The sequence below is a fragment of the Excalfactoria chinensis genome, chromosome 8, assembly GCF_039878825.1.
Source record: "Excalfactoria chinensis isolate bCotChi1 chromosome 8, bCotChi1.hap2, whole genome shotgun sequence".
NCBI classification, from domain to species: domain Eukaryota; kingdom Metazoa; phylum Chordata; class Aves; order Galliformes; family Phasianidae; genus Excalfactoria; species Excalfactoria chinensis.
Window position 1 is genome coordinate 2,881,432 of NC_092832.1, and position 22,802 is coordinate 2,904,233.

General features: G+C 49.7%; 1 protein-coding gene across 1 annotated transcript; it reads right to left on the reverse strand.

The window, feature by feature from the left end:
• Positions 1-2,302: 2,302 nt before the first annotated feature.
• Positions 2,303-8,993, reverse strand: LOC140255461 (flavin-containing monooxygenase 3-like). Its single transcript, XM_072343073.1, has 9 exons — positions 8,880-8,993; positions 8,643-8,780; positions 6,796-6,984; positions 6,317-6,479; positions 5,356-5,498; positions 5,078-5,277; positions 4,606-4,964; positions 3,891-3,963; positions 2,303-2,881 (listed from the first exon to the last, which is right to left on the reverse strand). The coding sequence occupies exons 2-9, from the start codon at positions 8,772-8,774 to the stop codon at positions 2,545-2,547; spliced, it is 1,596 nt and encodes a 531-aa protein (XP_072199174.1). The 5' UTR covers positions 8,775-8,780; positions 8,880-8,993; the 3' UTR covers positions 2,303-2,544.
• Between the last annotated feature and the right edge of the window lie 13,809 nt (positions 8,994-22,802).

Sequence of the window (22,802 nt, forward strand, 5' to 3'; positions counted from 1 at the left end):
TGCTGGGCACTCACAGGTGGTCCTAGTAAGAAAAGAACATGAGACCTTTGGTTTCTTGTATACAAAATGGATCTGGGGACAGCACCAGAGGTGAGCTGGCAATGCCTTCTCCTGAGGTTGGTTTGACCCAAGTCCCACCCAGGTCAGTAAAATCCTCAGTCTGACCACCTTTGCTAAAGTATTCTTTTGCTAAAGCAATGCTGGCTTTGCTCTGCTTCCTTGCAGCAGGGTAGTCACCCTTGCTGGAAGGTTCCTGTAGGTTTGTTCAGACTGCAAAATCAGTGAAGCTGTGCAACACATGACAAAAAACAAACAAACCAACCAAGCAACCAACCAGCCAAAAAACAACAACAACAACTTCTTTTTTCTTTTCAATTTGTCTGGAAGGAATATTGCCCAGCTGTTGGGTTGCTTTCTGCAGCTTCAGAGCAGAATTAGAGGAGATACCTGAGGCTGAACCCACCAGCAACAGGTGTTCCTGCTGCAGACTCTTGCAGCCTGGCCAGCTCCAGACACATTATCTGTCCCCTGGGATGAAGCTCTCCATCCCCCAGCCCTTCTGCAACTCTCTGCCCAGCTCCCAGCCCCATCCATCCCCTCCTTACACCAGCCTCCAAGCCTCTTCCTTCAGTTTTTACACAGGCTCTCAAGGCATAACCTCATCTCACCCAATGTACTGAGGGGGAAAACTACCCACCCTACAGCAGGAGACACATAAGAACTGTTGCTGGTTGCATCTTGAAAGCCTTTGAACCAGGCAAGGGTAAGCCAGGCTGAGCCTGCTGGACTTTAGACCTGTCTGGGCACAGGCATTTAGATATGTTTGCCGTGAGCAAGTCTAAGCAGAGAGTAAAGAACAGGTCAGGCAGGACTGGAGCCAAGACTCATCTCTTCTGTCCAGGGATCAGCTACTCCATACCCTGCACTCAAAATCACCCAGAGTGTGGGACCTGGCCATGGTCCTCATGATGACACCATGTTTTTGCTCATCAAGTGTGCATTCTGATGTTTTATTCCAGGTTTCACCCTTGAGGAAAGCACTGTGCCCATGGAGATGTCATAACCTACCCTTGCTTTCTAGGTACAGCAATAAAGAAAGAAGTAAGGGCTGTCTGGAATTCACAGCTGAATGGCTACTTCTTCTGTTTTTATTATCCATAGCAGTTAGTTTAAGCATTTTGCTATTAACGCTCACTTTAGAGTTATTTCCCACATCAAGCCTGATGCCTGGCTCAGCCTGCAGCCCATAGCACATATTGATCACAAAATGCAATAAAATTCACAATGCTAAATGAAGAGTAAAATCACTTTTCCTCTTATCTGAAATGATGAGCATAGCCACATTTGAGCTGGGAATGAATTGATTTTTCCTTCACAGTATTCGGTATGATGCTGTGTTCTGGCTTTAGAAGGTTTTGGCTTTAGGAGGAAACTAGCACTGGTAACTCAGTGATGTTTTATCTGCTGTCGAGCAGTGCTGTGCAGAGCCAAAGACATTCCTGTCCTGACACTGAGGGGCTGGGAGGAAGGCACAAGGAGAGGGGAAAGGATGGAACCGGGACAGCTGACCTCAAATAGTCAAAGGAATAACCCATACTACATGGCACCATGCAAGGCTGGGCATGAGTTGGTGGAGAGGGAGAAATTGCTTGTGCCCCATTTGTTATATATATATATATATATATATATATATATATATATATATATATATATATACACACATACATATGTACATACACATACACTAATACATGTATATATATGTATGTATGTATAAACTAATTATCGTAACTATAATCCTTTTTTCCTCTGCCTTTTTCTTCCTTTGTAAACAGTTTTTTATCACAACCCATGAATTATATTTTGTGTGTTTGTTTTCTTTTCCAATTCTCTCCCCCATCCTCCTGGGGAAGGGAGGAGTGAGTGGTGGCACAAAATCCTGGCTGAAAAGTGCTTTTTGGAGCATACTGTTGATGGCTGAAAGCAACACAGGTGGTTACCGCTTCTATACACACCAAACAATCCATTGTGCAATGAGCAGAGCAAAGCTGAAGCTGGTATCAAAGGAAACATAGGGCACATCCCTGCTCTGCTAAAGCCACACCAGCAGGTTGGGATGTCACCCAGCCCAGGTACCTCTGTCTGCTCAGAAGGGCCAATGCAGGCAAACTTGTTTAGCCCAGAGCATATGCTTTACACCAAAACGTTTACTGAACGGGCAAATGTGTGATCTCCATTTCTTCACTATAGGAAAAGTCTGTAGAAAGGTGGAATTGAAGCAATTGCACCACACACTGTACATGCATTTAGAGATAAAATCACCAGCTGACACTTTTATACTTTGTCATAGCCACAGCTGCGAAAGGTCCCAAATTCACAGGCACTGAGGTTACACCAATTTACATAGCTGTATATTATATATAGGGGGGCTCCTGATGAATTAGCTGGGCAAGGAGTCAGGCAGCAGCACAGACGGTGGCCAACAGAAAGCATCCCGTACACAGAAGCTACTCGGTACGCCTGCAGCCCTCCTCACCCCCCCTACTAGTAGAGAACAGTGAGGAGGAGGAGAAGCAGGAGGAAGAGTATCCCTACCACCAGCAGACTGGGGAGTGTACTGCTGGCAGGGGGGGCTTCACGCGTCCTCGTGGGCTTCAGTGTCCGGTCCCACTGGGTGAAGATGGCTCTCCTGGCTCCACTCCACTTCCCTGGCCCTGTCAGGCGGAACTGGTAGGGGCTGCAGGGGCCAAAGAAGACCTTCAGGGCCAGTAGTGGGTCTGTCAACAGGAGCTTGAGCACGTTGGGCTTTGCACCGATGGCTGAGGTCAGCTCATTCATGTAGGTGATGTAATCCGTCTGCAGCGTGTTGCTTGTCCTGAACCTTTGAGAGACAGAGTAGAGGAAGAGAGGGACTGCTTTAGATCTCCTTTATTTCTCTCGACATGACATCACCTTTTGTTCCTGCTGCTTGAGGGGACCCTGCAGCAGCAGCCAGGATGGGCAGGGAGGAAATCCTCCTTAAATTCAGACACATTCAGTGTAGGGTCAAAGTAGCACAGGGATTTGGCAGAGAACACAGACGGCTTTCTGTGCTCAGCAGCTGTCTTTTCCCATGACATTAAGGCAAGGGACAGGAAATCTGCTCTCCCACAGAGCCTTGAGAAGGGGATGAAGTGCCCCTTGTCAGGATGGGGAAGGCAGCACCTGTCCCCACTGTCCCCCCAAACTGGGGAGCAGTGCTGGGCTGGGGCACAGCCACACATCAGTGCTGCTGCTGCTGGTGAAGGGATCTGGCTCCCACTGCAGCGCTGTGCTTTGGAACTTCCTGCAGTGCAACAGTTCCTGAAAACAACAGAAAACATCGCTTGGGCCAGATTCAGCTTTGACCATATTGATATTTGCAAAGTATTGCTTCACTATAATATGAGATACGTGCAAAGAGGGGGTTTAATAAGACCTCTGTGTACTTTGTGAAACAAAAAAAAATGTTACTGAAGAATGAGAATGAGGGAATGTGCTGCTCTTGCTGGGGCCTCACTTTTTGTGTGAGAAACACTTTTTTCAGACTGATAACATTCTACAAATGCTGCAAAGCAGTGTTTTCAGACAGGGAATCTCACCATCACAGGTTTTCTGCACAGATTTGCCCAATTCCATCGTCCTGGGGCAAGTGGAAACCTGAGAACTGACACTAAGGAAACTGGGTAGGACCTTACTCAGTTGGTCGCAGTGGGTTTGCTCATCTGGGACACGAATGGAGCAGTTCAGAAGGGTTTCCCTGCAAGGAGCTTGCCCCTACTGCAGCCCTTCCCATCCAGCCCACCAAGGCTGAGATGACAGCAAGGCTTTTCAACCTCCTTCCTGGGCAGTGTCCCATGAGCTGCACCTACCATTTGATCTTATTCCTCTTCTTCTCTTCTATGTCCTCCAGCATCTCGCTGACTGAGGGGAGCTTGCAGAGCCCTGGGAAAGAGCAGGAAGAGTGTCAGCAAAGGCTGACCATGCACATTAGATCCCTCCTGCAGCAGGTGGGGTCTGTAGCTGAATCCTTGGGTACTTCTCTTCCCTTTGGTGTCAGGGGAAAGTGTCAGGGGAGATTCAGGCTGGACATTAGGAAATATTACCTCTCAGAAAGGGTGGTCAGGCACTGGAACGGACTGTCCAGGGAGGTGGTGGAGTCACCAACCCTGGGGGTGTTCAAGGAGCGATTGGATGTTGTGTTGAGTGACGTGGTTTAGTGGGAGCTATTGGAAATAGGTGAATGGTTGGACTGGATGATCTTTTAGGTCTTTTCCAACCTTGGCGATTCTGTGAAGATCTGAGTTTGGATCAAACTTGGGCTTTGGGGTTGTGATAAAATAGATCCCTCTGTCCTTTAGGATGTGTGGTGGTACCCAGGTAGCTGCCCCATCACATGGACCACACTGACATATGCAGCTGGTTGATAAGTGACCTATTCCCCACGGTGCAAGGCAGCCCATCCCAGGGAGAACCTGTTACTGGTATTTCCAGCACACACACACTGCCCTCGTTTTTAGTTTGAACCTGTATATTGCTGATGGGAAACACTTCTTCCTATTTAGGGACCTTAGCTAATTCACCTACCCTGAAACACCTTGACCGCCCAGCGGCACTGGACATCTGCTGTTGGGATGGCAGACCCAAAGGACTGGACCATCCCAATGACTGCCATGGTTGGCTTCTCCAGCTGAGGAGGAACAATGCATTTGTAGAGGGAAAACTCGTGGTTCCTGCTTTTGATGATGGATTTATCCTCCATGAAATGAAAGGAGTGAGAGTAACCAGTGGCAAAGATAACCACATCGAGGTCGTCCTGCACAGTCCCATCTTGAAACAAGACTGACGTTTCTCTGAATTCCTTCACAGCTGGCTTTATCAGCACCACACCACATGTGATGCGGCTGAGGATGTCATCATTCAACACTGGCTCAATGCGGGATGCTCTGCAAGAAAAAAGCCTGAGTTGGCTTCTTTGCTGGCCCTGGACAAGCTTGATGCCCCCCTGCCTGGGATCAGCACTTCTGGTGGCTTTGGAAACAGATGGCCCCACGCTTACCCATCCACTGGCATGAGGCCAAAGTCCTCATGTTTGTACTGCTGGTTCATGCTCCTGACAAAGAGCCAGTCACTGACTGCCTTGGGGAGAAAGTTGTCCAGCCACGTCCAGAAGCGGGTGATGAGCAGCATGTCCCAGGGGTAGCCAAAGTTCCAGACACGGCTCATCACCCAGGAGCCACTTCTGGTGCTCAGGTAAACCTGAGGGATGGTGAGGCAGGGTTGAGCCACCCCCGTGGTGGCCACCAGCTCCACCAGCCCTGGTTCGGGTTCCCATACCTGTGAGGCCACGGTGCTGAGCTCCACAGCAATGTCACAGCCAGAGTTGCCCAAGCCGACCACCAGCACCTTCTTCCCTCTGAACTTTTCTGGCTCCTTGTACTCCCGGCTGTGTAAGTAGCAGCCTTTAAACTTCTCTATCCCTGGAATCAGGAAGACAAAAAGGGATGTAAGTCGTCAGTGAAGAAGTGTGGCTGTGTTAACCTTGGCTGCTCCCATTCCTGCAAGCGTTTCTGGAGCATGTCTGGGAGTTGCTCACAGCAGAGGGTTGCTGCAAACCTGTAGATGGGGTTTTTGTCTCTGGATTCATTTAATATTTAAACAGAGAGGAGCCCCAGCATGTGAGAACAAAATAACTTTGTGTGGCATTTGTGTGCCTTAAAGGTACAACCCAGCATCACCCTGAGACACCAGACCAGCCACGGTCCATCCACTTGGTGTGTCTTTGTGCCTTTGCACCAGTAAGTGATGGGAAAGCAAATCTAATTTCTAAAACAGAAGGTGACAAGGGACACAATGGGAGTTTTCCTAGCCAGTCAGTGTCCCAAGACCTCACCTCCTCCAAACAGACCCCCAGCACCAAATACTTCTCATCATAGGAAGTTTTGCCACTGCTGATCTTGTGAGCAGAGGCAAAGTTTGCACACAAGCATTTGTACTAGAAACCATGGAAAAAAGGCCAGAAGAAATGCTTTACAAAACCCCTTAGTGAAGAAACTTCTATTAAATGGAAACACCCTGCAATAATTTTTCCAGGAAATATTAGCATTGCCTCCAGTAAAAATATCCCTGCTTTGACATGGTTTGGATACAGTCTTTTGTCTCAAAAAAGTTTTGATTTCCTGAACAGAGCTCACCCCTAAAACCAAACTTTGATGCTGAAAAAAAAGAAGACTCCAACATTTGAATGTAAAGTGCACACCTGGCTATGTGACGGCTGAATCACATTCAGATAACTTACCTGGGAAGTCGGCAAGGGGGAGGTTTGGGTAGACATGGTGCCCAGAGCAAACCATAACAGCATCAAAAACCACTGCCTCTTCCTTCCCGTCTTTCCGTGTAACCACCTCCCACTGCCCCGTGGCACTGAAGTCAGGACGCTTCCTTATCTTGGTGACCAAGGTCTTAAAGGAAAGGGATAAAGGTGTGGGAAGTGCTCTGGGAGACCCACTGCAGCCAGGCAGGCACTGTCATTGTCCCCACCAGACACAAAGTTCACAGACTTGGCAATTATTTTGGATAGAGAGAACCCACTGGTGTCCTCCCATTCCACGTGATTTTCCACCCCCAGAAGCAATGGTTTCCCCCATGAATGGTCATTTGACACTACCCAACCAACAGCTGATGAGACCCAATTTAACAAAACCAGTGAGCTTTTTCCCCAGGATGGATACCACAGGATTTTCTCTGAGATGCAGCAGCAATGTCCATCCCACCTACCTTGAAGCGGATGTGCCGGAGAAGGTCAAAATGCTGTGCGTAGTCACGGATGTACTTCTGGAGCAGCGTGTTGTGTATGTAGTTGGGATAGTCATCGGGGAAAGGGAAGTCAGGGTAGCACATCATCTCCTTGCAGGAATTGGTGAAGACAGTGCGGTAGATGCTAGCTCTGCCTTCCTCTGGCTTTTCCTGGAGGGAGAGAAGACGGAGGTCTTCGGTTAGAGGGGTCAGTCATGGCCACCCCAGAAATTCATGAGCCATAGGCAAGAAAATGCTAAGCCAACCTGCAGATGACCTCACCCAATGTCATGACTACTAGGAGAACCTCAGTTCTGGGGACCTGAACCACAGTGTCTGGCTCTCAGAGCAATGTCTTCACCTGCAACCCACTTCCTCCCATGCCTTCTATGCTTTCCTTGCCTGGCCATGTAATTCTCAGCCTGTCCTTCCACTCAGCTTCACCAACCAAGCCCAGAAACAAAGGCACTGATCACCCCAGAGGGTCATTCCCAGCCCACTGCTTACCTTCCTCATGTGCTCACAGGCTTTGTGGGCTCATCCCAAAGAGCCATACACAGTACGTCCCTGCAATAACCTCGGAGTCCTCTACTTGGCATAACATCTTCTGCATTTACCTTGTAGAAAGATGAGCTCTCTTGTTGTCTAGGCTTAACCCTGGGCAAAAGCACAGCTGCTATTTTCAACTTCAAGCCTCGTTCCTTATAAACATCACTTGCAGAGCTCAAAGTGATATTTCCCTCTGCTTAGCTGGGTCACACAGGGGACATTTCAGGCTTATTACTCACAATGGAACAAAATCCAGGCACCATCAGCAGCTAAGATAAATACTTGGTGAAACTGCCCTAAATCTGCTCTCCATGCATCTGGTCTGCCGGCCAAGAAGCTTGTGACACAGCAAGGGGCACATCCCTGCCAAAACCTCAGATGTCCCGTGTACAAGATGATCCAACACTGTTGTCTGGACACCAGGACATTCAAAGCATGTTGACTTTTCTGGTTGGGATTTACGTCCCCAGCTTTACCCAGCTGGTGTTAATGGTTGGACACACCTGCAGCAAGGGAACAGCAAATTTTAGGTGGCCACCTCACTGGGGGTTTACCTGCTCTGCAGGCAGCACAGGGCAGATGTGCAACATTTACCACATCTTTAACCAGCCAAAGGGGTCATTAATAAGACAACATTTCACCCAAGCAGAACTGCCACAAAACTTTGTATTTTCTGCTGTTAAAATTTGCTTAAAAACACACCCAAGGGAGCTCGAAGGAAACTGAAGAACAGAAAGTTATTTGCATCAGAACAAAACAAAAGAACAAAGAAAGAAAAGGAAGAAAACCCCACCAGACTCTGAGCTCTAAGTGTTTTATTACACTCTTGTCAGAATAAGAGTCTCTCTAGGGCTGGAGCTGTCAGTGCTCCAGCTGATCCTAGAATCAGCAAGCCCAGATCAAGTCAATTGCTCTACAGTGCTTTTACATTCCAAAAACATTCTGGGTTAAAATTTAAACCAGTTCCTCAGGTTTCTAGTGATAGAATCAGCGGGTGACTCCAAGCAGGGCCCAGAAGAACACCCCAAAGCCATCAGGTGTAGTAACCAAGTGACCCCTGTGAGTGCAAATGTGCCTTGAGCAGCCGTGAGGAGGGCATGCCCCAGGCACTTAAGAGCTGGTTAGCCGTCACCCAGAGCTAACCTGATGTCTTCACCCCTCTACTATGAGTTTTAACGCGGTCATTTCCTCCACTTGAGCAGCTCTTGCAGCCACCCCCCCCCCCCAAACTCTCCCCTAGCCCCAGATTGCCAGAAGACCACGCAGCCGAAGCCCCTCACCGTGTAGCGCCAGAGCCCCCCGATGTCCTCGCTCTGCTCAAAGCAGGTGGGCTCCAGCCCTTCTTCCAGGCAGCACTTGGTGGCTGCCAACCCGCTGATGCCTGCACCCACCACAGCCACGCGTCGCACCATGATGTCCTGCAGGTGGGAGAGTGGCTGTCATGGCACCATGTTGCACTCCTAGGACCAGTCTGGCCCCATGCAACACCTGGAGCTTGTTCATCTGTCCTCGCTTACCTTCGCAGCCTGTGATACCTCAGAGCTTGGAGTGGGAGCTGTGGGAGGAGAGGATCTGCAGCTTCGAGGCGTTTCCTGCCAAGAGCAAAGCTTTTATCTGGTGCGGCACTGGAGGCAGGGCCAGAGCCCTGCAGCAGTTTGGATGGCTGCCTTCTGCTGGGTGGACTTTAGCAGTCCCACAGCTGCAATGTGAGGAGCTGTGGGCTCAGAGCTCCCGAGTTAGGAAATCAGTGCTTTGGGCTGGAATTATTTCCAAGCAAGAGGTCAAGGACACTCAGCAGCTGCCCCCAGCACCTCTGCAAAGCAGCATGGCAATGCTGGAGTCACTGAGAGCAGGTGAGGCTCTGGTGAGGCTGCACATTGAGTTCTGTGATCAGTCCTAGGCTCCTCACTACAAAAAAGACATCAAGTCGTGTCCAGAGTAGGGCAGCAGTGCTGTGTGAGGTCTGGAGCACAAGCGTGATAGTGGCTGAGGGAATGGGATGGGTCAGTCTGGAGAAGAGGAGCTCAGGGGACACCTTACTGCTTTCTCCAGCTGCTTGAAAAGAGGCTGTGGTGAGGTGGGGTTTGGCCTCTGTTCCCTGACAGCAGCAACAAGATGGGAAGTGATGGTCTCAGGTTGTGTCAGGGGAGGTTCAGGTTGAATATTAGAAGAAGCTTCTCAGAAAGGGTGATGGTGTGTTAGAACAGGCAGCCCAGGGAGGTGGCGTGTGATTCTATGACTTCCCATTGCCTCAGCTTTGACTCATTTCTAATAAATGGACCAAATGTTCTTCAGAGGACATCTCTGCGAAAGGACAAAACACAGGCAAGAACAGAGAATTCTGTTTGCAACTCCAAATCCAGCTCTGTGCTCTCCATCTTTGCCTCACTTCAAGTCCATCCATCAATTCCTGGGCTCCACTTCAAATAAGATAGAATGGAGAATGCCATCAAAATGGTTGGGCAACCTACCAATCAAACAAACAAACAAAAAGACATAATTTATTTTTCCGCAGTCTGACAAATTGGTTTGGGTTTCCAGGGGACAGGAATGGAGCCGTGATTAAGTGGACTTAACGCATATAACCTGCCAAGCTGGCTTTTTGGATTCCCAGCCCTGAAGAGGTATGGTTCATCCTCATGACTCCAGAAGGGCACAACCTGCAGGAGGACGACTTCTGCAAATTAAGGCATTTGTTAGAAGAAGACAGTTGGGACCAAGGAGAGGAGGGCAGTGCCTGCCCAGTGCCTGGCATGAGGATGGCAGGGAGAGGGCAGCAGGAGTGCAGGAGGAGTCAATCATTACCCAGTGACACAGCTGCCAAGCATCAGGGACAAAAAGGTCGAGGACCCCTTGACTCATCATTTCCCCAGTGAAACCGTACTAAAAATGAAGAATTTAGATACTTTCTTCCATTTTTTCCTCTCTAGAAAAGGAAGACAAAGAGAAGGTAAAGGCTGCGGATATGGGAATACAAAGGAAGAGAAGTTAAGGTGTGCAGAAGTCTGTACAGATATAATAAAAATCATTTAAAATCATTTCTAATGGCACCAAAGGTGGCTCTGCCCAACATCTGCAAACTCCTATTTGATTTTTCAACAAGTGCTACAGGAAAGAAGCGGCAGAGAGGAGCTCTCAACCTCTAGAAGAGCAACAGCAGATGGGGAAAAAGTGGTCTCACTTACAGGAACCTACTTTTCCAGCCCGAAGCTCTCTTTCACTAACAGCGTGCAGCTTAGGCTGGAAGCGGATTTGAGCAGGCATTGTGCAACAGCTGAGGTGTGAAAGCTGAAGGATGAACATCAGCAGATGGGCAGGTCAGAAAGGATGCTTTATGCCCATTGGGGAGCTGCTGGGGAGCACAGAACTCATTGAAACCACAGAGGCGTGGATGAGCTCCTAGTGCTGTTGGCAGCAAGAGATGAGCGAAGCTTCCAGAGGCACCGCGGCTGCCTTGCAGGGCCCCTCTCGTCCCTCAGCCCTCACTCTTTGAAGCACAGTCCCATTGTTTGCCCTCTTTGAAGTGCCAAATGGGAACCATCCCAGCAGTCCTGCGCAGGGACAATAAATCAGCAGCTGGCATGCAATGAGGCGGTCGGCCATGGGGAGCACCCACCTCCCATTTGCACTAATCGCATCCCTCTTGTTTTTGGAGGAGTGGTTAATGACATATTTTTAATTTCCTTCTCCACATCCCTCCTCTTCATTATTGTTTGTGAGCAAAATCCTTACAGGAAAGGGGTGCAAGACCTTGTGTTGCTCTACGCATTAACTGAAATCCAAGGCATCTCTTCTTAACCTGACCTGGGATAGCTCCTGTCCAGAAGCCCCTAGGACCTTTTCTCTTCTGCAAGTGCAACCCAAAGCACTTCAGAGAGGGCCAAAGCCCCCCAAAAGTCCATGAAATCTTTTCCAGGTATAGCTGTGTTAGTTTCAAATACATCCATCCCTAGTAAAAGCTCTCCTCTAACCCCCACACTACCACCCAGCGTTGGTGCCCTGTAGACCCTCCCTCTCCCAGTCTTCACCAGTAGCCATCCATTGGCAGGTTATCTCTGTTCTTCTTGACTATCTCCAGGGGTGCAGTCTGGATGTAGGCAGCATCCTCAGAGCACTGAGGAATGGCTGAGAGCATCAGGTGGAACCTTATCCACCCCATTGTCTCTCACACCCAACTCTCAGCTCCACTGCAGCTGCCAGAGACTGACCAGCTCAGGGCTGAAGGGTGAATGCCCAAAAGCACCTGACACTTTATATGATACCGTCCTTTTCTTGAGCAATCACCTGGCAAAAATGGCTCCCATTGTTTACCTGGCTTCTATGTTACTTTAATTCTTACATAACCTGGCAGGAGGAGTGGAGGACCCAGGGACATGCTTTTGCTATCGCATGAGCAAAGCCCTGCTCCTGTCAGTGACACAAAGGGGACTGCTGTCACCCTCATAACAGCTGCTGAAGCCAGAGACACCATGGTTATGGACAACCCATTGGGTCTGTTCCATGTATGGGAAGAGAAGCTGTAGCTGCCCCATCCCTGGGGGTGGTCACGATCAGAGCCCCATCCAGTGATGGGGCTCTGGGCAGTCTGACCTGGTGGGGGGCAGCCAGCCCACAGCAGGGGGTTGGAACTGGGTGATCTTTGATGTCCCTTCCAACCCAAGCCATTCTGTGCTTCATCCCAAACGTCCACCCCCAGCTTCACTTTTTGCAGATTACTGTGGAGGAATTACCAAGGAGGAACAAACCCAGCCCTCATGCACAGAACCAGACACCACGGGCTCACATCTCAGCACAGAACACTTTGTGACCAAGCCTGCCTGAAACAGCTTTTCTGGATTGAACCACTACATAATTCCTGCTAATTAACCGTACCCCTTTTGTCCTCGGGAGACACATACCTCTACTGAAGGCATCTGGGTCAGCCACTCGGGAGCAGGATGGCAGCGACTAACTCCTACACCTTGCCCTCACCCCTCCTGTCCCAGCAGCACAGATGAGTAAAGCTGCAAGCCAACAGGATGAGGTGGTGCCCAGCAGCTGGACGAGAGGGGGTCCTGCAAGCTGGACACTTCCAGCTGCTTCGCCCAAAGCAGAGCAGGACATTTGCTCACGCCCTCATGCTTGGCTGTCCCCCCAGGGCATTGCACAAGATCCCTTTTCTCTTTGCAGATCACAGCTGCTCCCCAGCAGCAAGGAATCAAATTGCCTCATTATGGTTTTAGGACTGTTAATTGCCAGTTACAAGAAACCCAGCCAAAGAAGACAATGTCCCTCTCTACTCACCGAAGGACAACACCGGCCCTGGGGATGATCTCTGGGTGCAGCAGCCCATTCACACAGCACTGGGCGGGTGATTTTCTCCTCCTTGTACATAAACTTGTTACGACATGGTCATTCATGAGGCACCAGCCTCAGTGAGAGCTGAGGAAGCCCAGCTTACACCCTGGTTTTCACATCCATTCTCACATGGCAGCCAGCTCTGCCCTTATGGGATACTGAACCACTGCCGTTCCACAGGGTCAGCCTGCAGGAGCTGCCTCAGCCCAAAGCAGACAGCTCAGACTGATCTCCCTTCGTGCCGTAGGGATGTAATTAAATCATATTCTTATTGCTGTCATACTGGTAAAAGAATTATGCACGTCAGTACAACCATTAACCACAAATACCACTCATTTACACAGAATCTGAAACTAGATCTAGATCTGCTCTTCTGCTGCCAACCAATAAACCTACCCAAGTGCACGTGGACCAGACGTAGACCAGCAAGCAGTTACTCACTTCTCTTGTAGCTACTTTTAGTTGCCCCAGCGAAGAGCCTTGCAAACATCATTTTTGGCCATTTTGGTTGACTGGTGGGCGCCCCGTCCCTGCAGACACTCGTGGTCAGGCTGGATGAGCTCTGAGTACCTGATGGAGCTGTAGGTGTCCCTGTTCAGTGCAGGGAAGTTGGACCAGATGGCCTTTAAAGGTTCCTTCCAACTCAAACAGCTCTATGATCCTTGAACCCACAGCTTGTTCTTGGGCTCTGACTGTAATCTCTTAGCCATGTAAATCCTTCCCTGACATTATGGGGCATTGGCTGTGGTGCCTGCTCAGAGTTCCCATGTGGGGTTTGCTCTCCTCCAGGACAATGGACATTTGGATTAAAATATCAGTTAACTTGCTGGATTGTTGACTCTCCCCTGGCTTCTGGAGTCCAAGCAGTGCAGAATTGCTTTGTAGCTTCATTCTGCTCTTTATGGGTCTGTGGGCATCCAGGCTTGGCAGGATCGAGTACGGTACCAGCTAGCCCAAACTGAGCAGCACTCCAGCCTCGAAGCTCGAAGAATGGGCTCATGGAAACATCCAACCTGCAGAGACTAAAAGGGAAAAACAAAAACCAAAACAACAGCCTAAAGCCGTGAGAAGGGCCATAAAACCCGACACAAAATTCAGCATGGGCAGAGCTCAGCAAAGGGATGCTGCACTGCTCTGAGCTCCTAAGCGTAAGGATACAGGTCCAGCCGGCAGCCGTTCGCGGCCGCTCAGCGCCCCCTGGCGGTACGGGGAGAGCCGCGTGGGGATGTTTCTGCCGTGATTCAAGTTAATTAGCTCCGATGATGCCTCCATTCGGTTCCAGCCGACTTGGGCCCAAGCCTGTTTTTCATAAGGGCCGGTAAGTGCAAACAGATATCGGGCTCTATCCATTGGAAACAGGCGGCGTGAGATATAATTAAAGAAGTATGCACTGGCGTTTCAAAGAACCGTTTTCAATTACTGCTATTTTGAGAGTATTAAGGGGAAATATTTTAAACAAGACTGCTTCAGAAATAGATGGTGTTTGTCATTAGCTTTAGAATAATATTTGACTACGGGGCTGAGGCTTCCATACGCCAGATCTCACTTGCATGGCCACAACAGGAAGCAGGAGTGCAGGTCCTGGGGAGACGGCTTCTTTTCCTATGGGAAATGCCCTCCTTCTCCCATTGCCCATTTTTCATGTATAGAATTGTTCAGGATGGATAAAAACACAAAGATCACCAAGAACAACCCCACTCCCCCCTCCACGCCGTGCCCACTGACCACAGTGCCACATCTCCACAGTTCATGAACACCTGCAGGGATGGTGACCCCACCACATTCCATACCAGCACCCACAGGTTCAGCGCCACATTACCCGGCAGCTTGAGGTCAACGAGCCTCTCCAAGCTTCCTTTGGCCACATGCAAGGTGAGCACATCCACGTTTCCTCGAATCTTCTCAATTCTTCCAGCACTTTAGTCACTTGGGCTCCTGGGAGCCCCCCAAAGCCTTCATGAAGTCAGCAGCATGGGAATTGCCTGGCCATGGAGGAAGGCTTTCTCCACTGACATCTGCCCAGTGAGCTCGTGAGGCTCAAGCAGCAGAAATGCTGGTCCTCGACAGACCATGAGAAATCATTTCCTTGCGCTATTTACAGCAGCCAAAGGCATTTTTTCCTTTTGGAAACACCACAGGGAGGATGTTTCTCATGGCTACTGAGAAAGGAGGGTTGGGAGGGTCTGCTCTGGGGAATAGTGAGAGCTGGGGCAGCACCACAGCACATGAAAGTAAGCTCAGGAGGCCAAACCCAGCCTTTCGCCACTCCCGTGTCAGAGTGCAGCATTGCTGGCGCCAGCACAGGCTCTCATATGTGAGATGAGCATCAGAGACGTCCAGAAAGTGGAAGCATCAACAGATGGCTCCTCTCCATGTACCGAGGCCCACAAGCATTCCCAAACCCATGGCTGCTGGACTTGAGGCACACGTGACAGCTTCACCATCCCACCAAAGGTCAGATGATCCCTGCAGACTATGTGCTTGACTGATGGAGCTGGACATGGGTGGCAAGCAGGAGCAATGCCTCCTTTTCCATGCGTGAAATTCCACTCTCCAGTGGGTAAGTTAACATTTTCTCATTGAGTCACCCGTGCAATTCCCAGTGCAGTCTTCCCACTTCTGCTGCCCACTTCCAGGGGCCCAGGACCAGGTCCATTTCCCCATCTCCTCTCCTTCCCGCTTTCCCAGCTCCATTACCATTACCATCCCCAATCCCAAACCGTCGCCCCCACCCAGCCTTTGGTGATGCAAAGCCACAGCTCCAGCACCGGCCTTGGGCCTCCCAGGTCTGTGTATGAGTAGAGCACTGTATGATCTACACTGTATGATCTACACTGTATGATCTACACTGTATGATCTACACTGTATGATCCATCAGTTCCTTCCTTCCCAAACACACTTTCCCCCCTTCTTACACTGCAGCCCCTCAGAAAGGGACCAACCAGCTGCATTGCCATCAGTCACCATCCCTTGGCATGGTCCCAAGCTAATCCTGGTGCTTTCCAACCACTTGTAAGACAATGACACAACACCATCAGCCCTGATTTCTGCTTGCTTCCTGCCTCCATGAGTCTGCAGGAAGCATCCTGCAGAGAGCAGCCGCTGTGTCAAAGAGCAGAAGGGTTTCAGCTTTGGCCAAGCTCTGGCAGGTACCCAAAGATGGGAAAGAGAAAAGTGTTATGAAAATACTCATCAGAAGGCAGTGAGAAATTAGATGTAGGTCACTTGAACTCCAGCCCCGAGAAAAAGGGTCAAGCCCGTGGGGTAAAGCACAGCTGGATGGGAAGAAGCCAGCAGAGTTTTGGAGAAGAAATGGCTCGATCTGTTAATTTGCTGACATTCCCCACGCTGGGCTTTTCCTCCCCTCAGGGATGCAGGTCCAGCCCCACGTGCACACAAAGGGATGTGGATAATACCTCAGGGATGGGGTATGGTCCCAGTCACCTGGGCCAGACATCTGCTGTGAAAAAGCCACAGCGCAGTGTGATTCTCCTTTTAACAAACACTTTGGGGATCATGCGGTGCTTTTCTTACCATCTTCTTACCATTTGGAGACACTTAAAAGGACTTGCTTTCACATCCTCTAAATCTGAGTGAACAAGTCTGAAATTCGTATTAATGCTGATATCAACAACATGACCTGCAGATTTAACTTAGTGCAGTTCCGACAGTGAAGTTCTTTCCTTTTCACTTGCACCCTTTTACCAGTAATTCTCACAAGCACCAGTCCCAGCACCTCCACTACTGCCCTTTGCCCAATGCCAGGTAGCTTTTCACAGATGCCAAACTTCCAGTTTCTAAAGCAATTAGTACTTGAGAACATTATCTCCCAAGAACAACAACCTTTGCTCTGGGCAATTTGTATATTGCAATTTCTAAAGTGCTGCTACTCAACAGTCTGAAAATTCGGTGCAGAGCTGGAGAACATACCTTGGTCTGATTTCTGTCTGTAGGGGAGAACTGGAACCGGGCATAAGGGTTGCTGGTAAGGCTGCAGATCTGAGCTGAGGAGGAGCTACTGTGACATGACCAAATAGGATATGTTGCTTTAGCCACAAGCTGAAAGAGGCAATGGGGAGCAAATCCTCTGTGCCAGCCAAAAGTACAGCTGAGCCATTCAGATGTAGCATCATGGAACCAGCTTGTTTGGAAAAGATCTTCAAGGTCATCTACTCCAATCACTGACTTGACCTACAGAGCCCTATCAACAGCCCATGTCCCTTAGTGCCATGCCCTTACATCTGGGGACACCAAGATAGAGCAGCCCTCTGATGAGCCCAAGACCTTCTATAGAACAGAGGAAACATGAGCAGTAGGTGACCCTTGAAAAGCACAGGGCAGGGCCAAGTACTCAGGTCTCTAGCCAGGTAGGTGTTGGAGGCTCTCCAAAGATGGAATCCGCTCTGATGCTGCATGCAGGTCCACGGGAAGAAAAGAGACACATTCAGCCTCTCTCTGCTTCCAACTTGAGCTTGCTCTGTAAGGCTCTGCAACCTTGCTCCTTCTGTAAGATTTATAGCTTGGCTCCACAGCTGCACGCAGTTCAGAGTTTACATAAATGTTGGGCAAAGTCCATCGCTGACATTTCACGCCATCAAGGACCGTAACAGCTGCTGAAACAGCCAAATCATAGGGGTTCATGCCCTGGAGAGAAGGGGCTTTAAATCTTCCCCTGCCCAGCCACTGACCTCACGTCATTGGGCTGCTGCAGCTGCCTGCAGGGCTGATTCATTCTCCTGCTGGGAGATCTCCCTGGGCAGTTGCACGGAGGCTCAGCTCAGGCACCAACCAGCCCCAAGATGCTGCCACGCATGATGGAAGCTCCAAGGGATGGAGCACAATCATGGCCTCACCTGCACTCCAGGGAGCAAAGAATATCCTTCAGTGTAAGAAAAAGCAAAGACTGAGAATCAAGGAGACTCCCACACATTGCTGTTCCCCGAAGCTCAAGGCAGAGACAGAAGCCGTAGAACCTGTGTATGACTTGTACAAACGTGATCAACGGCTGCTACGAAAGTGTTTCAGATGGGCTGCTCCTTGTCTGTATCTTCATAAGCCAATGTTTGGGAATAGTTAAGAGCTGTCTTGACTTGGTTAACTTGATAGCCACAGATGTATCACTGGGCTGATGCAGGACTTATGTCTCAATCAGGAGATAACGCTGTAAGCATTGCGTTTTGGGGGAAATTTATGCCCTGTCAGAGATCTGAGAGATTTACACAGACGCCAGAGGTTGAGTTTCAAGAGGAGCCACCTGTGAAACACTGAGCATGGGGTCTTACTGCTGGAAGACAAGTCTCTGGGGACACCATGTCCTGGCACCCACTGATGTATTGCCCTGCTAATGTTTTCTAGTAATGAAATGAAACAAAGTCTAAGGGAGCTGCCTGGTGACAGAAAGCATTTGCAACATGGTTCCTTTCCTCCATCAAAGAGACGGGAACCCATCACAACCCAGCCCCAGGAGGGAGGTGATACCTATCTCCTTCTCTCGTTCTCCATGGGAAGAGCCCAGCAGAGCTGCCACTCGAAGAAAACATCCCTGTGATGCAAGCATAGGGCACAACAGCTTCATTCTTCAAGCAGGTATATCAGCATCTTGAACATCTACAGGTATGACTGAAAAGTAGCTGGAGCTGATGGCTGGTTTCTGATTTATGTCTCTGAGAATGCTTGGCACTGGAAGGAAACAGAGGTCCCCACATCAGGGACCGAGTCAGCATGCCGAGCTTCAAATCCTGGCTCCTTCTCCATGGTGTTCATCGCTAACGTGGGAATTGCTGTTAATCAGCAAGTGCTCATTTCCTCATTACTCACCCATAACGGGACATGGACAGCGTGCTGGCACCTTCAAGCAGTGGTTGTTTAACGACTCGTACCTTGAAGGCATCCCAGGAAAAACAAGCACGAGCAGAGTCACTCGGTGTCAAATAAACCACAGATTTTAGAATTTGCTGAAAGTGACGTTGAAGCGCATAAAATTCTGGAGGGGGTCGTCAGATTGCAGATTTGGTTGTGCAAGGTAGAGTTTGGCCAGGACAAACAATGAGTAAGTTGGGTTTTTTTCCTTTTAACAACTCCCTCCGATCCCTTTCTTTTTGGAAACAGCAAGAAGGGTGCTGGGGAAGCAGCTTTTCAGCCACACCGTGCAAACCCATCCATTCCCAACAAAGGACACTAGGGATGGAAGCCCCGCAGCAGTAGATGAACAGGGGGACACAAGGCCTTGTCTCAGTCCCAGAGCACTGCAGACCCTTCCTCAGTTCCCCCCAGCACCTACCTCCTCTCTCTGCCTTGCTCTTTCTTCATCATTTTGCTGCCCCTGGGGGGTGGGTCTGTGTTACCTGCTCACATTCAGTGGAAAACACAACATGTCTGGTGGCTGGATGGGGGAGCAGCACCTGGACCCGCCATTGCTCTCTTGAGATACTCAAAACCTGGATGTTTTCCTGCTCAATCTTCTGTATGGAACCTTTTTTAGCAGGGGGTTGGGCTTGGTGGGCTCCAGAGGTCCCTTCCAGCCCCCACACCAGCAGCCGTAGCTCAAGAATATAGCTGCGTGCGTTAGTACAGCACAAACAAACATCAGTTGCATGTGTATGGCACATGAAATGCGCATTTCCCAGACGTTTTTGGGCACAGGCACCTTCCTGCTCCTGTACAGCCCACGCTTCTCCCTGTTTGCTTCAATAAACTCAGCACATGTGATGAAATCGACTTACACACATGCAGCAGCTCCATCACTGAAGAGAAAACCTGCAGAATGAGCCATCCTCAGGCATGCAGCCCATGCAGGTCTGCAGGTGGGGACACACGCAGCTGCAATGGGGACATCTGTGATTGTCCCCTCTGTGTCACCCCTGTCCCATGTGGGAGCTGGAGGTTGAGCTCTGCACGAAGGCGCTGCCAGGGCTCCTATCCAACAGAAGGAGTGTGAGTGTTCTGGCACCGTTAGTGGTTTAGGATGTGTTTTTTTAATTAGGAAAATAACAACTTTGCTGACTTTTCTTTTCTGGTCTTGTTCTGCTCTCGTTAACTGCTCTCATTGTATCAAGCAGCACCCCAGCCCAGGCTCAAGCCCTAATGACTGCTGATGGGAAGCATGTTGTTTCGTAACAGTGGTTTCAGCCAGCAGAGCACATGAGAACATTTTTTCGGGAACATGAAAGATGCTATTTTAGAAACTGTTCTCCCCCATGTTTATGGTGCTCAGAGATACGCCAGCTCAAACACTTTGCAGCCACGTGCACCATTTAACCCATTAGAGCCAAACAGTGGGGGACTCAGAGATCCCACATGCCAGAGATGTGGTAGAGTGGCCATCTAACCCCTTGTAGGTTGGATTCCTGCTGTTTATTCATTTACAGCCTTTCCTCCTCTTTTGGCATCCTTCATCCTCAAAGGGAAGGTCCTTCTCTTTCCTGATGAGCAGACTACATGCTCACTGCCTTGTCCACCTTGTCTCCTTTGGGGTTACAAAGCCCCATTCAGCATTGTGGTTTCACATTTTCAGATCTCCCCAGAAACCAGACCTGGCAAGGCCAGCAGGTCAGCTTCAACACAAGGCTGTAGGGAGCTCCCACGCAGCACTGGGGATCCTACAAACCCAACAGCAGAAGGATGGTTCCAGCAAAAGCTCCGCTGAGATCACAGTCCACCGTGTCCAACAAAAATACACCCTCGCCTGTCACAGAGCTAAGTGGAGTCACCCAGAATTATAATTTCCTTTCAGCAGATATTTCATCTTCAGGCTGTCACTTTCGCTCAGGCCATGATTAAAACAATAAACCCCGGAGAAGCCACCCTGCTCCCCGTCAACAGCTGCTTCTCCTCGCTGCGAGCCATTCATCACCAACAAGAGAGAGGGGAAATTAAAGACAGATTATTATCTATAACTTGAGGCTGCCACGCCGGGTGAGCGTGCTCTCCTCGGTGAAGTCAGGTGGACCTGTAGGTGTGAGGGATGTGCCACACACCAAACACCTTCAGCAAGACATCACCCTGGGTGGATTACCACTGCTTACTTCTGAAATCCTTCTTGGCCATTTGTGTTAGATCCAAAACCACATCTTGAGGAAAAAAATGCCCACTGACTATCAATGTGGTCCTTGTCATCTTGACCCAACCCATTCTTCATCATCTCTGACACGTCTCAGCTGGGATGGCAGCATGGGACCTTCATGGCCCTAAACAAACTGGATGATGAGGATGAAGCAGGACCCCGGTAATGCTCTGAGCCTACAAATCATAGAATTGTAAGGATTGGATAAGACTACTAAGATCATCAGGTCCAACCATCCACTAACTAACAATATTGCCCACTGACCACATTCCTCACTGTCACATCTCCATGGCTCTTGAACACCTCCGGGGACAGTAACACCACCACCTCCCTGGGCAGCCTGTGCCAATTCACCACCGCTCTTTCTGAGACGTTTTCTAATATCCAACCTGAACATCCCCTGGCACTACCTAAAACCATTCTCTCTCCTATTGCTGTTACCTGAGAAAAGAGGCCAACCCCCACCTCACCACAACATGCCCATGTGCCATTATGTAAACATGAAGAGCCAGACTGACCGCAGGGCTCATAGAGGAGACCCCTAGAACTACTTGCTGAAGAAAACAGCCTTCATCCTGCCAAGCTCTGGACACAGAACATCCTGCTCAGATGTCTCACTTGAGCCACGATGACGTGTGGCTGTGGCAGACACATTACAGCTTTCCTGGGAGTTTATTTTTCAAAGGCTCTGTGTGTTCCATTTCAGTAAGGCTGGAAAATCTATTGTGTCAGTACCCCGGCCATGCCTGTGCATATTTGCATTTTCATTACAGTATTTTTAGAGATTTCCACTCCTCAGCTCGATTTGGGATGAAGTCAAAAATGTGAAATCTTGGACGCTGCCACAGGAAAAGAAACTCAGTTTTTCAGTCAGTGTTAGATACAGCCCTCAGACGTGGTGATGGATGTGCTGCCAATATGGGGGGCTGCACTCACACCACAGATAAGAGCCTGATGTGACCCAGGAGGGCTTTGTCCCCCAGGGAGCTGCTGGTGGGAAGCACCAGGAGCTCCAGCCCCACAGAAGGAGGCAGGATGCCCTCACTCCCTATTTACTTGTGAATATAGTGGGGAGTTCAGTTCTGGTTTTCTCCTCTTCCTCTGCATTCATGCAGCAGCAGATGTAGAGCTGAGAAAACCCTCTGGACCAACATCTGTGGCCAGAAACCTATTGGGCACATTTATTGAGTGAGTTCCTCAGCTCTGCTGGTGTTCCTCCCCAGAGCAGGATCCCACATCTTGCTGTGGAACCCAAACAACTTCAGTCCTGTGGTTGGCTTGGAAGCTACACCATTTGCAACTCTGCTTCTTTTGACAACCAGGCAGTAGCATGCAAGGAGCTGATGTTATCATTTCAGTCTCAGAGAAGCAGCTTAGCTCAGGGCAGGTAACTGCAAAGGCTCAGCAGATGCCCTCCTTTCCCATAGTGGGCCATACACCAATTGCTCCAAACTTTCAGCCCATTTACCCTAACTCAGTGGTCAAGAGCTGAGAAGGGAAGCAGGAAGGCAGCCAAGACATGCTCAGGAATTCCCCCCAACAACAGCTGCTGTAATCCTGAAGCACAACTCACCAACCCCAACCAAGCTTGGTACCTTCCTCCACAAAGAAAATAGCTCTGTTCCAGCACCTGCCCACTCCTATTGTAACAGCTGACTGCACTAATTAGCCCTCATTAGCCTCTGAGTCCCTCCCTTGTTTGGCAGTGATGCCTTTCGCCTATTCAGCTGATCCCCTTTTGTTCCCCACCCAGGCAGTGAGACCAAGCACTTTTCCTTTTGTGGTTTCCTCACATGCAACCCCTGCTTGCCAGCCCTCCAGCACCGCCCCCGTAATGATGCCCTAAGCCCCAGCCTCACCACACTCCCGGATCTTCCCATCACCAGCCCGTGCTGTAGGACCTCAGGGCAGCAACACGTCACATGTGGGGCAGCTGGTTGAAAGGACTGGGGAGCCTTCCTCCCACCTTTTATTGAAAATGATCATTTCTATTCTAGTGCAAACACTGTGCATTTTACATCACAAAATCAAAGATCAGAAA